The sequence below is a fragment of the Syngnathoides biaculeatus genome, chromosome 6 (genome assembly GCF_019802595.1).
Source record: "Syngnathoides biaculeatus isolate LvHL_M chromosome 6, ASM1980259v1, whole genome shotgun sequence".
In the NCBI taxonomy this organism is placed as follows: Eukaryota; Metazoa; Chordata; class Actinopteri; order Syngnathiformes; family Syngnathidae; genus Syngnathoides; species Syngnathoides biaculeatus.
Window position 1 is genome coordinate 7,380,146 of NC_084645.1, and position 14,846 is coordinate 7,394,991.

General features: G+C 40.2%; 1 protein-coding gene across 2 annotated transcripts in view; it reads right to left on the reverse strand.

Moving 5' to 3' along the window:
- Positions 1-2,960: 2,960 nt before the first annotated feature.
- Positions 2,961-14,846, reverse strand: part of cmip (c-Maf inducing protein) — an 85,294-nt gene continuing 73,408 nt past the window's right edge. For both annotated transcript variants that reach the window (XM_061822655.1, XM_061822656.1), the window contains exons 19-21: positions 7,728-7,833; positions 7,521-7,591; positions 2,961-5,614 (exon numbers count right to left, since the gene is read on the reverse strand). In XM_061822655.1, the coding sequence (XP_061678639.1) occupies positions 5,561-5,614; positions 7,521-7,591; positions 7,728-7,833 (231 nt within the window). In that variant the 3' untranslated portion in view covers positions 2,961-5,560. The remainder of the gene's footprint in view (positions 5,615-7,520; positions 7,592-7,727; positions 7,834-14,846) is intronic.

Here is a 14,846-nt window from a genome sequence, read left to right on the forward strand (position 1 = left end):
AGATAAAGAGGCGCAACCTCATTTCAAATAACTTTGGTAAACAACTATGCGGGAGGCATGAGGCATGAGAGGAGGACTCCAGTGTGCCTCCCGGTGAATCAGTTCAGCACTTTTTCAATGTCCAATTGCTGGGGATTCCATCCTTGGGCTTATGCTAAATGAAAAATCCCACTTTCTTCTCACCATTTGCCAATTTAATGCTACCTTAAACCCGAATGCCATACAAAAGAGTACGTATACTATGGAGGGAGTATTTTAACCGAAAAAGCCTGAGGAACATTTTTTCATTATTATGATTAGCATTTTTACAAATAGGAAACAAAACTGGTTGTTCTTAATGTAGAATGGAGCTAACAAGGTAAACTATAGTTACATCACATGCATGGGCTCTGGGCCACTAATGCGTGTTATTCCAACAGAAATCCCAACACAATGTACCCTGAAGGTAATGACTAAAACAACTCCGAACACCATTTGTCAGAAATGGAAAAGTGTTTATCTAACAACTAAGGCAGTAAATGATAAACTGATATTTTCTACTCATGTTGCATTGGCTAATTTCTCCTGTGTTAGCTTTACAGGGACAGATTTTAAGGTGGGAAGTCTCAACAAAACATGGTGTCATGATATCCATCTGCAAACTGCCCCACTGCTCCCATGCAGCGATTTGTTGTGGTGGTGTGTTGGTCAAAAGATGTATGACACACTGATAAATGCAGCAGGAATGTGTACACTGGTATCACTGCTCTTATCTGTGACTGTGTTTCCATCCAAAGCAGAGGATATACAATTGGCCGCATGCATCTTTGGACCTCCCCTTGGGTTCTCCCGAAGGCGAAGGTCCAAACCCTCACTCATGACGTTCCAGAACCGAATAGCAGTCAACATGCTCCTGGCCGAGAAGGTTGGCGACTGCTCAATGTTCGGTGACAAGTTTTGTTTATTCCAAATATCAGAGCACCTGATGGGTCACGCACAAGAGCCATTCAAGGCCTCAGCACCCTGAACCACAAAATGAAGGAGCACTCTGGTGTAAACACATCAGCCAGGTCTGAGTGGTGGGAAAAAAGTTTGGCAAATCTAAAAAAAAAATTGGTGTTCTCTGTCCTAGTTTCTATCGCTGTTTGCAGCTATACTTGCATTGTGTGGATGTTGTTGTATTCCCTGCATAAAGGCATCACTTAACCAACTTATAACCACTGCTATTTCCCCGACAAATTCAAAATTGGCAGAAATATATCCACTATTGGCACAACAGTGTAATGACAGTGATATTGTTGACCACGATGATGACGTTATGACTTCTCTTCCAGACCTGTTCTCTGATCCAGAAGATTACAAGTAATTAGTGCTATATTTTCCTCCGAGTGGAAGCCGAAAGGGTGATCTATTAGATGATTTGAGCAAATGTAGGATAAACAGGAGGATAATGTAGAAATAATTCTAAATAGTATTAAGTAACTGCTTCTGACTGCAATGAAGAAATGCTTTGCTCCGCTCCAATTGTTACTGCTCTGCCTGCAATGAAGAAACGCTTTGCTCTGCTCCAATTCAGTTACTGTCTCTGCCTGCAATGAAGAATGCTTTGCTTTGCTCTAGAAAACGTGGTAGCAAATGTAGGATAAACAGGGGGGAAATGTAGGAATAATTGTGATCATAATTATCATACATTTGCTTCCAATAAAGAAATGCTTTGCTCTGCCCAAGATAACGTGGCAGCCTCCTAGCAGGAGATAGCAAGAAGAAAAACATCTAATCATCAGAACTGTTACAACTGCTGCCTGTTAAAGAAATGATGACCACACATGTATTCAGCAATCTTCCACACATGCACATGCACATGAACAAACATGTACACCTTGTTTCAAACTGTTTTGCTTGTCGTCTCCTTTTTGTAACATCCATAAAAATAAGGGGCATATCAAAACAAAATAAATAGAGGTGCTGAGGAGAGGATAATCAGAGAGTGCAGTGGTGAATTGTATGAGACAGTTCCTCTCCTCGCGAGACTTGAACTGGTGTCTTTGCTTCCTTTTTTGTCCTGTTTAATGAATGTCTGATTGGTGAACCTGACACCATGCCTGTGTGGGTTTTCTCCAGGCACTCTGGTTTCTTCCCACATTCCAAAAACATGCAGTGTTAATTGGAAACTCTAAATTACCCCTAGATGTGATTGTGAGTGTGATTGTTGCCTGTATCCATGAGCCCTGTGATTGGCTGGCAACCAGTTCAGGGTGTACCCTGTCCCCTGATTGTTGACAGCTGGGATAGGCTCCAGCACTCCTGTGACCCTCGTAAGGATAAGCGGCTAAGAAAATGGACCCTATAATAATACAAATAATAACAATAACCCAGCAGTACGAGCAAATCAATGCTAGGAAAGACTAAAAATGAAAAATAAGACGGGCACCCTTCCAGCTGGCACCCAAAATTCAGGGAGGAATTATGCAAAATCAAATTCTCAAGTCAGTTTTGCCCAATCTGACATGACTACTTACATAGTACAAGCCAAACAAAACTGCAGAGAATTTTAACAACTGCTGCTTGTTAAAATATGTATTGTTCATGAAAAAACTCGCAGGTGAACATTTGGTAAGACAACGATACTGTAACCCCACACTAAGAAATAAAATGCAGCCTTCTCTATTTAGCCTTGGCATGAAAAGAATACAGTGTAGGATAACAACCAAACAAAGAAAAAACAAAACAAAAAAAACGGTCTTTTTGGAAGACTGTTGTGTTCTGTCATGAGAAATACAAGTGGTTGATGTCAATATTTAAACCAAGGCTGCAGTCACCTAGAGTAGAAGAATATACCTAGATATCTTGGCTTCATCCAAATAACCAGCAATTGTAAGATCAGTGATTGTCATTATTTTTTTGTTTGAAATGTGCCCCCCCCCCCAAAAAAAAACAACAATGAATAAAACTGACAAAAAGTAGCAGCTACTACTGTGATTTTGGCTGTAGTTTATTCATTCATCACACAACCAGTAGATTCCGCCACAGTATATTTTCCAAATATGAGTGTGGTTATCAATTAGGTGTACTTCTTAGCAATTAAACAAGCAAATTTGAATTGCGAAAATAATCAGATTGTAAACAAAGTACAGCAAAATTCAATTGAATGAATTTGTGGGTCTAAGAAGCCAAAGGCCTTTGTTGAATGGCAGTATTGGCCATTGAATGTGCTACTCCTGAAATTGTCAGGTAACAAGATTACAGTACTTTTCTTGGGAGGGTTTTTATGTTATTATTACTTTAGTGGTCTTTGTGTTTTGTAAATTCATAGCTTCGGACAAGTATGCACCAAAAATGGTACATTATTTGTTTTTTAATATATAATAACAATACAGTCATAATTACAGAACATGACAAGATCTGTCGCGGCCTATAAAAGGACGATGAAAAAAAAACATATCCGATCGTTCAGTTTCAGTACTTACCCTTAGATAGTGATCAGACCCTTTATCACAATTTCAAACATATAAAAAGAATCACCAACACCAACAAAACATCTGATTTATGCCATCTAATCTGTAAAGCTGGAAACTCAAAAATATTATGAAACGAAAACAATTATTTTGAATACAGTGCACTTTTGTATGAAACGACAAAACAACCACACAGATTGCTAGATGAAGGCAACACCAGCCCACCGATAAAGGAAGGCAAAGATTAATTCAGGAAAAAAAGAAAAGGGTTTAAAAATGATTTCAATACATGAAAAGAAAGACTATATACAATGGTATGTACATTATACCGGATATGAAAGTTAGTACAGCTGAGGATGACCTTAAAATCTACTGACTGAGCAGAAAACTGCATTTCACCCAATAAATAGTAAATAACTTGGAGTGGTAAGCATCCTACTCTCTGCTGTCACTTTTGTTTTGTATCGACAACCTGGAGCATTCTGAGGGTGGCACATACAAAGAAAATAGATGTATATGGAGCCGAACTGAAAAAAAAAAAAAAAGGAGCCACATACAGATGATAAAAGTGGCTGACTTACAGTGTGTATGTATGTGTGTCTATATATATATATATATATATATATATATATATATATATATATATATATATAGACACACACACCACACACACACACATTAATTGTCCCAATATTTCGTTTACAAACAACCTGAAAAATACCACCAATTTAAATACAGCATAAAAAAAAAGTCTGGAGGGTGACGCAAGCAAGGGAGGTCAGACTGCGTCTTATCACAGCTCGCCGCAAGATCTGCTTCACCGGCCTGGCGTAATAAGCTAATGTTGGCTTGATGTAATGAGCAAAAAAACAAAACAGAAAACAAATGTGATGTTTTAGCAAGTGTCCTTTCTCCATGTCCAACAGGCTCGAACAGTGAACAAAAATACAGAGCATATGAAAATATACAAACTCTTAGCTGGTGATGTGTCTCGTATACAGGTGTACATTAACAGATCTAAGTGACCACTGTGGCATGGTACTACAGAGATCCACGTATGGTTACACTCGAGATGCACGTATGGTTACACTCTAGGTTGGCTTCACGTATTTTGCGTCAAAAACAAGATAGCATACAACTAAAAAGAACATAGTCTGTGTACATTGACACTGCCAGGATTAAATCCCAGACATTAAAACAGTCTTATAAATAACAGGCAGTCCCAGACCGCCCAGCTACTGCTACACCAAAGTCATATTAAATAGTAATGGGAGCTGATCAGTATGTACACTGACAAATTAAAAGGATATATTTCGCTATCGCTGTTAAATTCTCCTACAGAGATCCCAAACTGTTTTGTGAAAATGCCATTTCTGACATTCATCTTCATATAAACACACAATATAAGAAAGGCAGACGCCTGGAAAAATATGTTCATAGAAACGTTTTTGTGTTGCCTTTGAATGCGTTTGTAAATAAGGAGCAGGCACAGTCTTATACCTCACAAAGGCAGCACTGTTCCTAACTGAAGTCTTCGAAAAGCTGGAAGAGGAAATATATCTGGAGAATGACAGGGGGGACTGAGTTGATTAAGAGTAAAACAAGTCCGTTTGAATATAGCTACATCTTGGATTAGTGCACAGAAGAGCTGGAATGTAAGCACTTCATCACATGAGATAAATGACAGAGTTAAAGGTTTAAAAAAAAAAAGAGAGAGTGGAAGTTTCAGAGCAGGTGTTACTCTTTTCCACAAAACATCATGAGGTGGATTTGGACTGGTGAAGGGACAGATGAAATATCTGACAACATACTACAGAAAAGAAAAAATATGTTTTGTAACAGTTTAGCAGGTCCTTGAATGTCCTCCGATCACATTAGCAAAAAAGGGTCCACTATACACTGACAGCAGTAGCAACAAGGTCCATAATGCGTTCTCTGTTGGAGAAAATCGTAACCTTCCTTCCTAGTGATGGCATCTACTGTACGTATGCACTCCTCGCACACATGCACATGTCAAAGTAAGATCATTCTAATGAGTGACATCTGCAATAAGACAACAAAAAACATGTAAACTGTGAAGTGTTTATGCTTCTTGGGTGACCCATACAGGGTGCGCGAGCAGTTGATCACCACGCCTCAGTGTACCGAACATCCACGTCTTTCAGGTTGGGCAGTTTGGCCTGTAGGGAAAATGACAAACAAGTGATAGTGAATAAACACATGACATACAAGCTGTGCACTTCAAATGCCCATAGAGTTTTAATTAACAATTTAAAAAATTTTTTCTAGCAAAGAATCGAAACGTTGCAGTCAGACAAACACCTTAACAAGTATGCATCATAGACATGAAAACAAAAACTACACTAAGAAAGAGCTTACATTTACAGATATGCAACATCAAAAAAAAAAGCTACATAAATGACGCTGATTCACTGCACAACTCTAATTATTGATCGTTGAAAGATAGGTTAGGTTCCAGCACTCCCGCGACCCTCGTGAGGATAAGCGGCTAAGAAAATGGATGAATGATAAATTCTCTTTGCTCACGCAGCAAGAGGACGGGGAGTTGGACTGCTCCACTGTAAAGTGTCCTGCTACCACCAGCTAGGCTAGCACGTATTATGTATGCACTAGTTGGCCCGTGGACCAGTGGCTCCGTCCAATATACCACATCGTCGCTCCACGCCCCGCCAGTTAAATTGTCAGGCCAATTAATCAGTCGAAACCTAGGTTTAATATAACGAGTCCTGATTTAGCCAGTTACATATGGAATCTACTTAAGTAGTATCAAAATAGTTAATAAATCCATCCATCTAATTTTAGAACCATTTATTCTCAGAAGGTTCACCAGTGTGCTGGCACCTATATCAGCTAACTCTGGGCGAGAGGTAAGGTACACCCTTTCACTGTTCACCAACCTATCGCAGGGTACGTATAAATAACCATTAATGTTTACATTCACACCTACAGACAATTTAGGGTCTTCAATTAACCTTCCATGTATGTTTTTGGAATGTGGGAGGGAATCGAAGTACTCACTCAAAACTTATGCAGGAACGGGGAGAACATATAAAGTCCACACAGGTGAGGCCGGATTTGAATCCAGTAGCTCTGAACTTTGAAGCAGACATGTCACGCAGTTCTCCGCCGTGCTGCCCATACTTATTACAATATTTTTACAAGGACTTGGCAAAAGGACCATCCATCCATCCATCCATCCATCCATTTTCTTATGCTTATCTGAGGGTTACGGGAGTGCTGGAGCCTATCCCAGCTGTCAACGGGCAGGAGGCGCTGTACACCCTGAACTGGTTGCCAGGCAATTGCAGGGCACATAGAGACAAACAGCCGCACTCACAATCACACCTGGGGGCAATTGAGAGTGTCCAATTAATGTTGCATATTTTTGGAATGTGGGAGGAAACCAAAGTGCCCTGAGAAAACCCACGCAGGTACGGGGAGAACATGCAAACTCCACAAAGGCGAGGCCGTGATCAAACCTGGGACCTCAAAACTGTGAGGCCAATGCTTTCCAGCTGATCCACCGTGCCACTCGGCAAAAGGACCATTATAATTAAATATACCTGTCAATATGAACTGACAAGTGGAACAGTGGATGGTTAAGAACATTGGCCTCACAGTTCTGAGGACTGGGTTCAAATCCCAGCCCCACCTGTGTGGAGCTTGCATGTTCTCCCCATGCTTGTGTGGGTTTTCTCCAAGTATTCTCCTTTCCCCCCACATCCTAAAAACATGCAGTAATGCACCCTGCGATTGGATGGCAACCAGTTCAGGGTGTACCCTGCCTCCTGCCCAATGATAGCTGGGATAGGCTCCAGCACTCCTGTGACCCTAGTGAGGATAAGCGGCTCAGAAATGGATGGATGAACTGACAAGACCACAACTAGTGCCACAAAACGCTGGGATACAACACATGAAATCCAATATGCCTCAATGTAATTATTATTATTTTGTTGTTTTTTTTTTTAATACCATGACAACAAATGTTATTAATGCATTTAACTTAAAATGACACACAAAGTCAAACAACTTGTCTTAATTATCAGTATTGTGTCTTGTATTTACCTTGAGGTCCTCATATGTGTCAGCTGTAAGCTTCGTGCTGTTCATATTCAGACTACACAAACTCTTCATGGCTGAAACAAGAAGACAGAGAATTTGTTGATTGGTTACTAAATGTATTTACAAATAGTCTCGATTTCTTGGAACGATGGATTGTTATTATGTATGAGTTATTTTACAGTGTGAGCGACAGTCTGTGTGTTTTCTTACAGCTCAGCGCCAGTAAACCAGCATCAGTGACAGGGGTCTCACACAGGTTCAACACCTGAAGGCAGGCCAAGTGCTCTGACAACAACCGCAGTCCTGCATCCCCAAACTGTGGGAAGACAATAGGTAGATTGAATTCTGAAACGTCTTTTTACTACGCAAAGAAAGTCTGTAATATATAGGGTATCAACTTGTCAAATACAGGGGTGCCCAGACTTTTTTACCACAAGATCTAATTTTCAAGCAGCCAGCCTCTTGCGATTGACAGTGGGGTGGAGGTGGGTGCTGACGTTTTTTTTTTTTTTTTTTGAACGACCAATGAAATAGAATGACCAAGTCACAAAGATCTAACCACTACAAAAATGCAAAACATATTCATTTGAAAGTATTTTGAGACTTCTTTATGTGTAAATGTATGTTTGTATGCCTTGCATAACTGCATGAGCCAATATTGCACAACACAACATAGTGAACCATAAACAGTTTTTGCAACTATCTCAGTTCACATTGATGATCACTAAACACCATACGAATGAAAATCCACACCTCGGCAGTGTCACTCACGTCAGTGGATTCGTTCAACTGCAGTAAGAAATACACAGTTTCTGAAGTCCTTCCACACCAGCCATGGCTTCACAGCACCGTGTAACTGTACTCCTTTACAGAGCAGAGATTTTGCTGTGCGGCCAATTGGGATTATAGTTCATTCACTATTCTCATTCTCAGTCAGCTTTTCGGCGGAATGCTGGTGTCCTATTTTCCATAAACAGTTGTTTGAAAATGCCGCGACACATTTCAATACACAGGCAGATGAGGCAAACACACTTCGAAAATGACATTGTTAAAAAGTTGTCTGCCTCCCATTCCGGATGAAAGGGATACATTTTTGTCTTCTTTATTGCAGCATCAATACTCATGTTTGATAAGATTTCTTAAGCGAGGGTTGAAAATAGGGGGTAACTTGCTGACTAGCGGGTTTTCCTGCACTGTCGTTGTCTGCACATGCGCGGTGAGCTAAAATAGGAAAGAACGGCCGGGTTTTTTTTTTTTTCCTTTTTCTCGTGGCACACCGTCGCAATCGCCCAAAACTGCCTCGTGATCGACCAGTCGACGCATTGAGCACCCCTCGTCAAATACATTTGACCACATCATGAAAATATAGAACTACTGTATACATTTTTCTACCAGGGACGGAGCCGTAGGATATTAAGTGGTTTGGGTGACACCCAAAGTCATTTTATTGTTGCACATACAGTAACTCTTAACGTGTTTAAAATATTCATCCATCTATCTATCCATCCATTTTCTTAGCCACTTATCCTCACAAGGGTTGTGGGAATGCTGGTGCCTATCCCAGCTGTCAACGGGCAGGAGGCAGGGTACACCCTGAACTGGTTGCCAGTCAATCACAGGGCACATCGAGAAAAAGAGCCCCACTTACAATCACAGCTAGGGGCAATTTAGAGTGTCAAATTAATGTTGCATGTTTTTGGGATGTGGGAGGAAACCGGAGTGCCCGGAGAAAACCCATGCAGGCACAGGAAGAACATGCAAACTCCACATAGGCTGGTCCGGGATTGAAACCGGCGGGACTTCAGAACTGTGAGGCCAACACTTTCCAGCTGGGCCACCGTGCTGCCTAGTTGAACTAACAAATACAAATTTAATGTAACAGCTTTTGCAATTAAGGTAACAAGGTTACAAATACATGATACACATCTACGTTAATACTATTCTGAGTGCACAAATCTAGCACTGCCACACTTGCAGCCTGATTTATTGAAGGTGCAAAAACAGGTTCAAATTGAAGTTTACTCGCAAAAAGCTTTGGAAGCTGATCTACTAACAAACACGCTAAATTGCCGTACAGTTTACCATAATTTCTTGTGTATTATGCGTCCTGAAGTATAATGCACACCCCCCAAAGTTGACCTAAAGAAATCAGGAAAAACCTTCTACCAATGAACAATGTGCACCATCAATTTGCTGCTAACCATATGCTCAGAATATTAGGAATGATCTGTATTTATATTTTGTTGGGTTTGTACTGGTATTTAAAAAAAAAAAAAAACAACTGTCTGTCATTGATGATAATCATTGTGCATGTGGTGACGTTAGCGGTAATATAAACTCAGGACAGGCCACGGGATCCGCTTGTCCTTGTCCCGGCAATTGTCAGAACGGAATCCCTCAACCAAGTAAAATAAATGCTCAAATGATGGCACAACATTTTAATACTGTTGACAACACATACTAGTCTTAAAATATAAAGTATTTAACACTGTTTAACTTAAAAAAATGCATTAAATATTTGTGCATAAAACGTTTGTGCATAATGCAGTTTATCCACTACATTACACATCCTTGGCCAACCCTTCAAAAGAAGCATCTGACTCATCTCCAATCCGAAAAAGATCCTTAGCAGCTACCTTTGCTGAGTCACTCTTGAACTCGTCACTGATGACTTGGTCCAGTTCCAAAGCTTCCTGCATTGCATCATGAACATTACATCTTGCTCCCACGGCATGTCATCCTCTGTGCCATCCATTGCGTTTGTGAGGAATTTTTTTTTAATCCCAAGAGTTTGGGTTGCGCAGCGCAGCCTCTCGCCCTCCATTCGGCTCCAATCTGTAGCAGTTTTCCCATGATGTCAGGTGGCTATGAAAAAAACGTGAGCTCAAACTACATACAAACGAGCCTAATTGGGACATTTTAAAAAAAAGCGAGCATTTCAATTATGTGCCCTCCCGTTTTTTTTTTTTAAATACGCCCACGACGCTCGTACTACATAGCTTGAGCTCACGTTGTTTTGATTCCCACTTGAAGTCATTGACCTCTCGTTGTTTCGGACTGCCGCGCTACTTCCGGGTTAGCGGCGTCATCGGCACGAGTGATGACACATTTCTTTTAAAAGCAGCTGCACAACTAGTCCTTGTAGTCAATATTTTTTGTCTTAGTTTAAGTTAAAATAAACTCACGTGGAGTCGTTTCTGATCTTTGGTGCAGTAGCAACAAACATGCTACGCTAATGATCATTAAATGCAAGCTCCATGAGGAGGTCTTAGAGTTCAGGTTGGGGACGCACATTACTGTAATATATATAAAAATGTGTAACATCAAACATCGAATATCATCGAAATGTATATGTATCCATTTTCTGCCACTTTATGTATCTGTATACGACTATACGATATGATTGTATTTTTTATTTTTCAGCCATACCTAAATATAATTCATTCTATTAACTTTTTAAAAAATATTTTTGGAAATATTTGTACATTATTTTGGCGAAATTACAGTATTTTTGTGGTGGGAGGAGTATCAGCAAATTGGTGAGTCTAGCGTGCTCAGTGTGATTTATCAGACATGAAACAAACTGTGCGACTTTAAATAGTGTCTTTAAATAGTGTCTCGTAAAGGCCAACACACAGAGCGGTGTCAATGTAGCAAAGGAAAACTACAAGCCAGCGAGAGAATTTTTCCACTGTGTCAACATTTCCGAAATGCCAACAAAAATTACAGTGCCATATTGTCTATTCAGCAATGACTTCAAACCAGTCACAAGGAGCCATACCAGATGGTAGGGCTGGGTATTGTTCAGAAACTCTCTATTTGATTCTTTTGTTTGTGATTCAATTCAGTTTGAATTCTTTCTGTTGTGATTCCATTCAATATTGATTAAAACTCATTATTGATCCAGCAAGAAGTACAAATACACAAATAACTGCTTGTTGATAGTTTTTAAATACAGTGAAACATCTGAGTTTGAACGTCTTGTTGGTTGTACAAATCGGTGTTTAAAAAAAAAAAAAAAAAATCATAAAAAAATGCCCTATTTTCAACCCAATTCTCACTGTCCGAAGATCCGGGCAAAGTTGATGTTGAAGGAGTAGCCGATTCAAGCCGAGCGATACCGAACGCACACGGGTCACCTGAGACGAGCAGCTGCCCACTTTGAGTCTGCTGATAACATAGCAATGCGTGCTCATCATGTAAGCACACACATTCGTGAGTGCTTCTCAAGATTGTTTTTTGTTATTTTTCCAGTATTTTCTATGCCAAGGGCTCAAAGAAAGACAGCAATGGACAGCAGCAAAGGAATGTTTACAAAGTTTATGCATTTTTTTTTCCCATTGTTTAAATACAGGATGCATGTGTTTACAATATGGAGCTTGGGAACAGAATAAACTTTTTTTTTTTAGTTTCCAAAGTTGAACAAATTGGACAATGAACACTCCACAAGAATAAATTATGTTCAAACTCCGAGGTCCCACTGTATTTGTTTTCATGCCAATGTGTGCATATGTGGTATATCACAAAAAAGAAGTGAAAATAAAAATTTTCACGATGATAATTTTTTTTGTCCCCCGATGGCATGGAGGGTAATCGATTCAGATGATTTCTGAATTGATACTGAATTGGCATGACAAAATTCCTTTCAGATTCATATTTTCATACCTCTGGGGTCATATCGGCGAGCTGTGAGCATTGGTGCTGCTACAGTGGCCAAGATAAAGTTCTGGTACACTTCAAACCTTGTAACATCCTGAGACAAGGGCTGGTACTGACCAAAGACCGGACACCCAAGACCCAGTCGAGGAATCTGATACATGTGGTCAAGTGAAGTGATAAATCCACTGGTACCTAGAGTACTGTACACTGGGGAAACCAAACTAACATTGGGCAGAGACATGGCACAACACAGACGGGCAACGTCCACATGTCAAGACAGCTGTCTACCCTCAACTCCAAGATAAAAAGTACTCTTTTAAGGACAAAAATGTGCATATTCTGGAAAAGGTAGACATATGCTTTGAAAGAGGAGCCTTCATCTGTGAAGGTAGAAAGACCAACCCGTAACAGTGCTTTCATCCATTCCAAAGAAAGTCAATAGTTCTGGCTCCAACAAATAAAAACATAACGACTGAATGGAATATTAATGAGGGGGTTTCCACCTAATAACTTCTCAACAGGCAATGGCCTTGCTGCCTCGCACCCGAATGACTTGTTTTGCATTCCAAAATAATGATACCACTTGTGATTTCGGGTCTCCCTCCACCCCAGGGGCATAGATAGTTGTGTTTTCCCACACCAACACAGGGGAGTGTGTCTGAACTAAGCCTTGTTGCATGAACTGATGAAGCCTGCTCGAATGAGACCCGAAACCTCTTCCAAGACATACAGAAGGGTCCAATTGCGAATTGTTCAATGCTCTGAAACGTTTGATGAGAGGTGGTAAGAACTAGTTTTGTTAATTGTAAGGTAAGACTTCTCGTCAAGAAATATTGGCGAGAGATAAGATGAGATACGAAGAACATACGAAAAAAAAGTTGACATTGATAGATTTGATACAGGTATATGGACGCCCTGAACAGCCAGCCTACTGTATGTATAGGCTTTTGATGATGCACATACAGTGTAATGTGTTGTGTCGTTTTTATTAAAATATAAAAAGACAGACTGAGGTTTACTGCAGGTCAAAATAAAAAAAAGAATAAAGATTAAATGAAAGGCTCGGGTGGCTCCAATTCTCTTGAACGTACGGCACGACACGTAAAACATGCACATTTTGGCAACAGAGACTGCAATCTTTACTATTTCTCAGGTACATATGAAATGATTAATACAGTTAACTGCAGTAAAACCATATACTGTATGTAAACTGCATACACTGTATTTCTAATGGCTTTGTGGTGGCTGGCTAAGTCCTGCTTGCTGAAAACCTGTAAATGTATTTTTAGTTTGTGAAAGCTTATTTGCGTTTTCATTGGTTTGTTGCTACATTGTACAACTGTAATCAACGTTTTGAATCGCCACAAAACAAGTCGGCGAGTGATGGGCCATTCATGAAAATAGTTTCAGAACCCCGCAGACTGCATGAGAGTTGCATCGCTCAGTATCACATTGTCTCTCGTTTAAAGGCAATGTTGGACAGTACCCTTGTTAAATCAACATTAATAGAAGGTTCATTTTGGTGTCATTAAAAAGTAAGACACATACAACCATTTCTTCTTCTTCTTTTCCTTTCGGCTTGTCCCGTTAGGGGTCACCACAGCATGTCCTCTTTTTCCATCTAAGGGTATCTCGTGCATCCTCTTCTCTAACACCCACTGTCCTGATGTCCTCCCTCACAACATCCATCAACCTTTTCTTTGGTCTTCCTCTTGCTCTTTTGTCTGGCAGCTCCATCCTCAGCATCCTTCTACCTATATACTCACTGTCTCGTCTCTGAACATGTCCAAACCACCGAAGTCTGCTCTCTCTAAATTTGTCTCCTAAACATCCAACTTCAACCACAAACCAGGTAAATGTATTTTGGTTTCCAATTTCACAAACCTGATGGTTCTGTTCTTGTAGATACACATACAGTACCTGTATATTCTCTACCTGTGTCTCACACGTTTTTTGGCTCTCACTCTCAAGATAGTGTTAGGGTTAGTCTTTCTCAAATCCTCTGGCTGTTTCTCTGTTGTGCTGTCAACTTACTTCACTTCAGCTCTGTCAACAACACTATGTGGCACTGTCTCATTCACTGCCTCATTGTTATTCATCTTTAAGGTTATTCATTTTGTCTCCATACAAAAAGCAATGAAGAGTAATGAAAAACATTGCAGGAATCCACACAATGAATAACATGTATTATACTGTAATAGGCAACTTCTGTGGGCTTGCTTTCTATTGTTGGGATAACATCAAATAAAGTTAACTAGAACTGGGATGAATGTGCCCCTTTGACATATCCCCGAGCCCAAGCCATACACCCTTTGTAAAATTGGTCTTGGAGTGCCACTGGGGTGTTGGCCTCTCTCAGATTACCTTAGTGAGTTTACTTTAGCAGTTATAAATGCAATTTTACGCAGGATAGACATATACTGCAGCTCTACTCTATATCCAATTTCCAAGTACTTGGTGGGAGTTAAATCAAACAAAGCTTGTTTCTTGAAGTTGCTGACTTCTCACAAATTCTTGGAATAAACGATTTATTGTGTGTAACTCATTAACTTCTTTGTCCTCTCCTTACTATTTCCATCCATGCGTTTTCTTTTGCTGCTTATCCTCACAAGGGTTGCAGGGAGTGCTGGAGCCTATCCCAGCTGTCAACGGGCAGGAGGCGGGGTACAC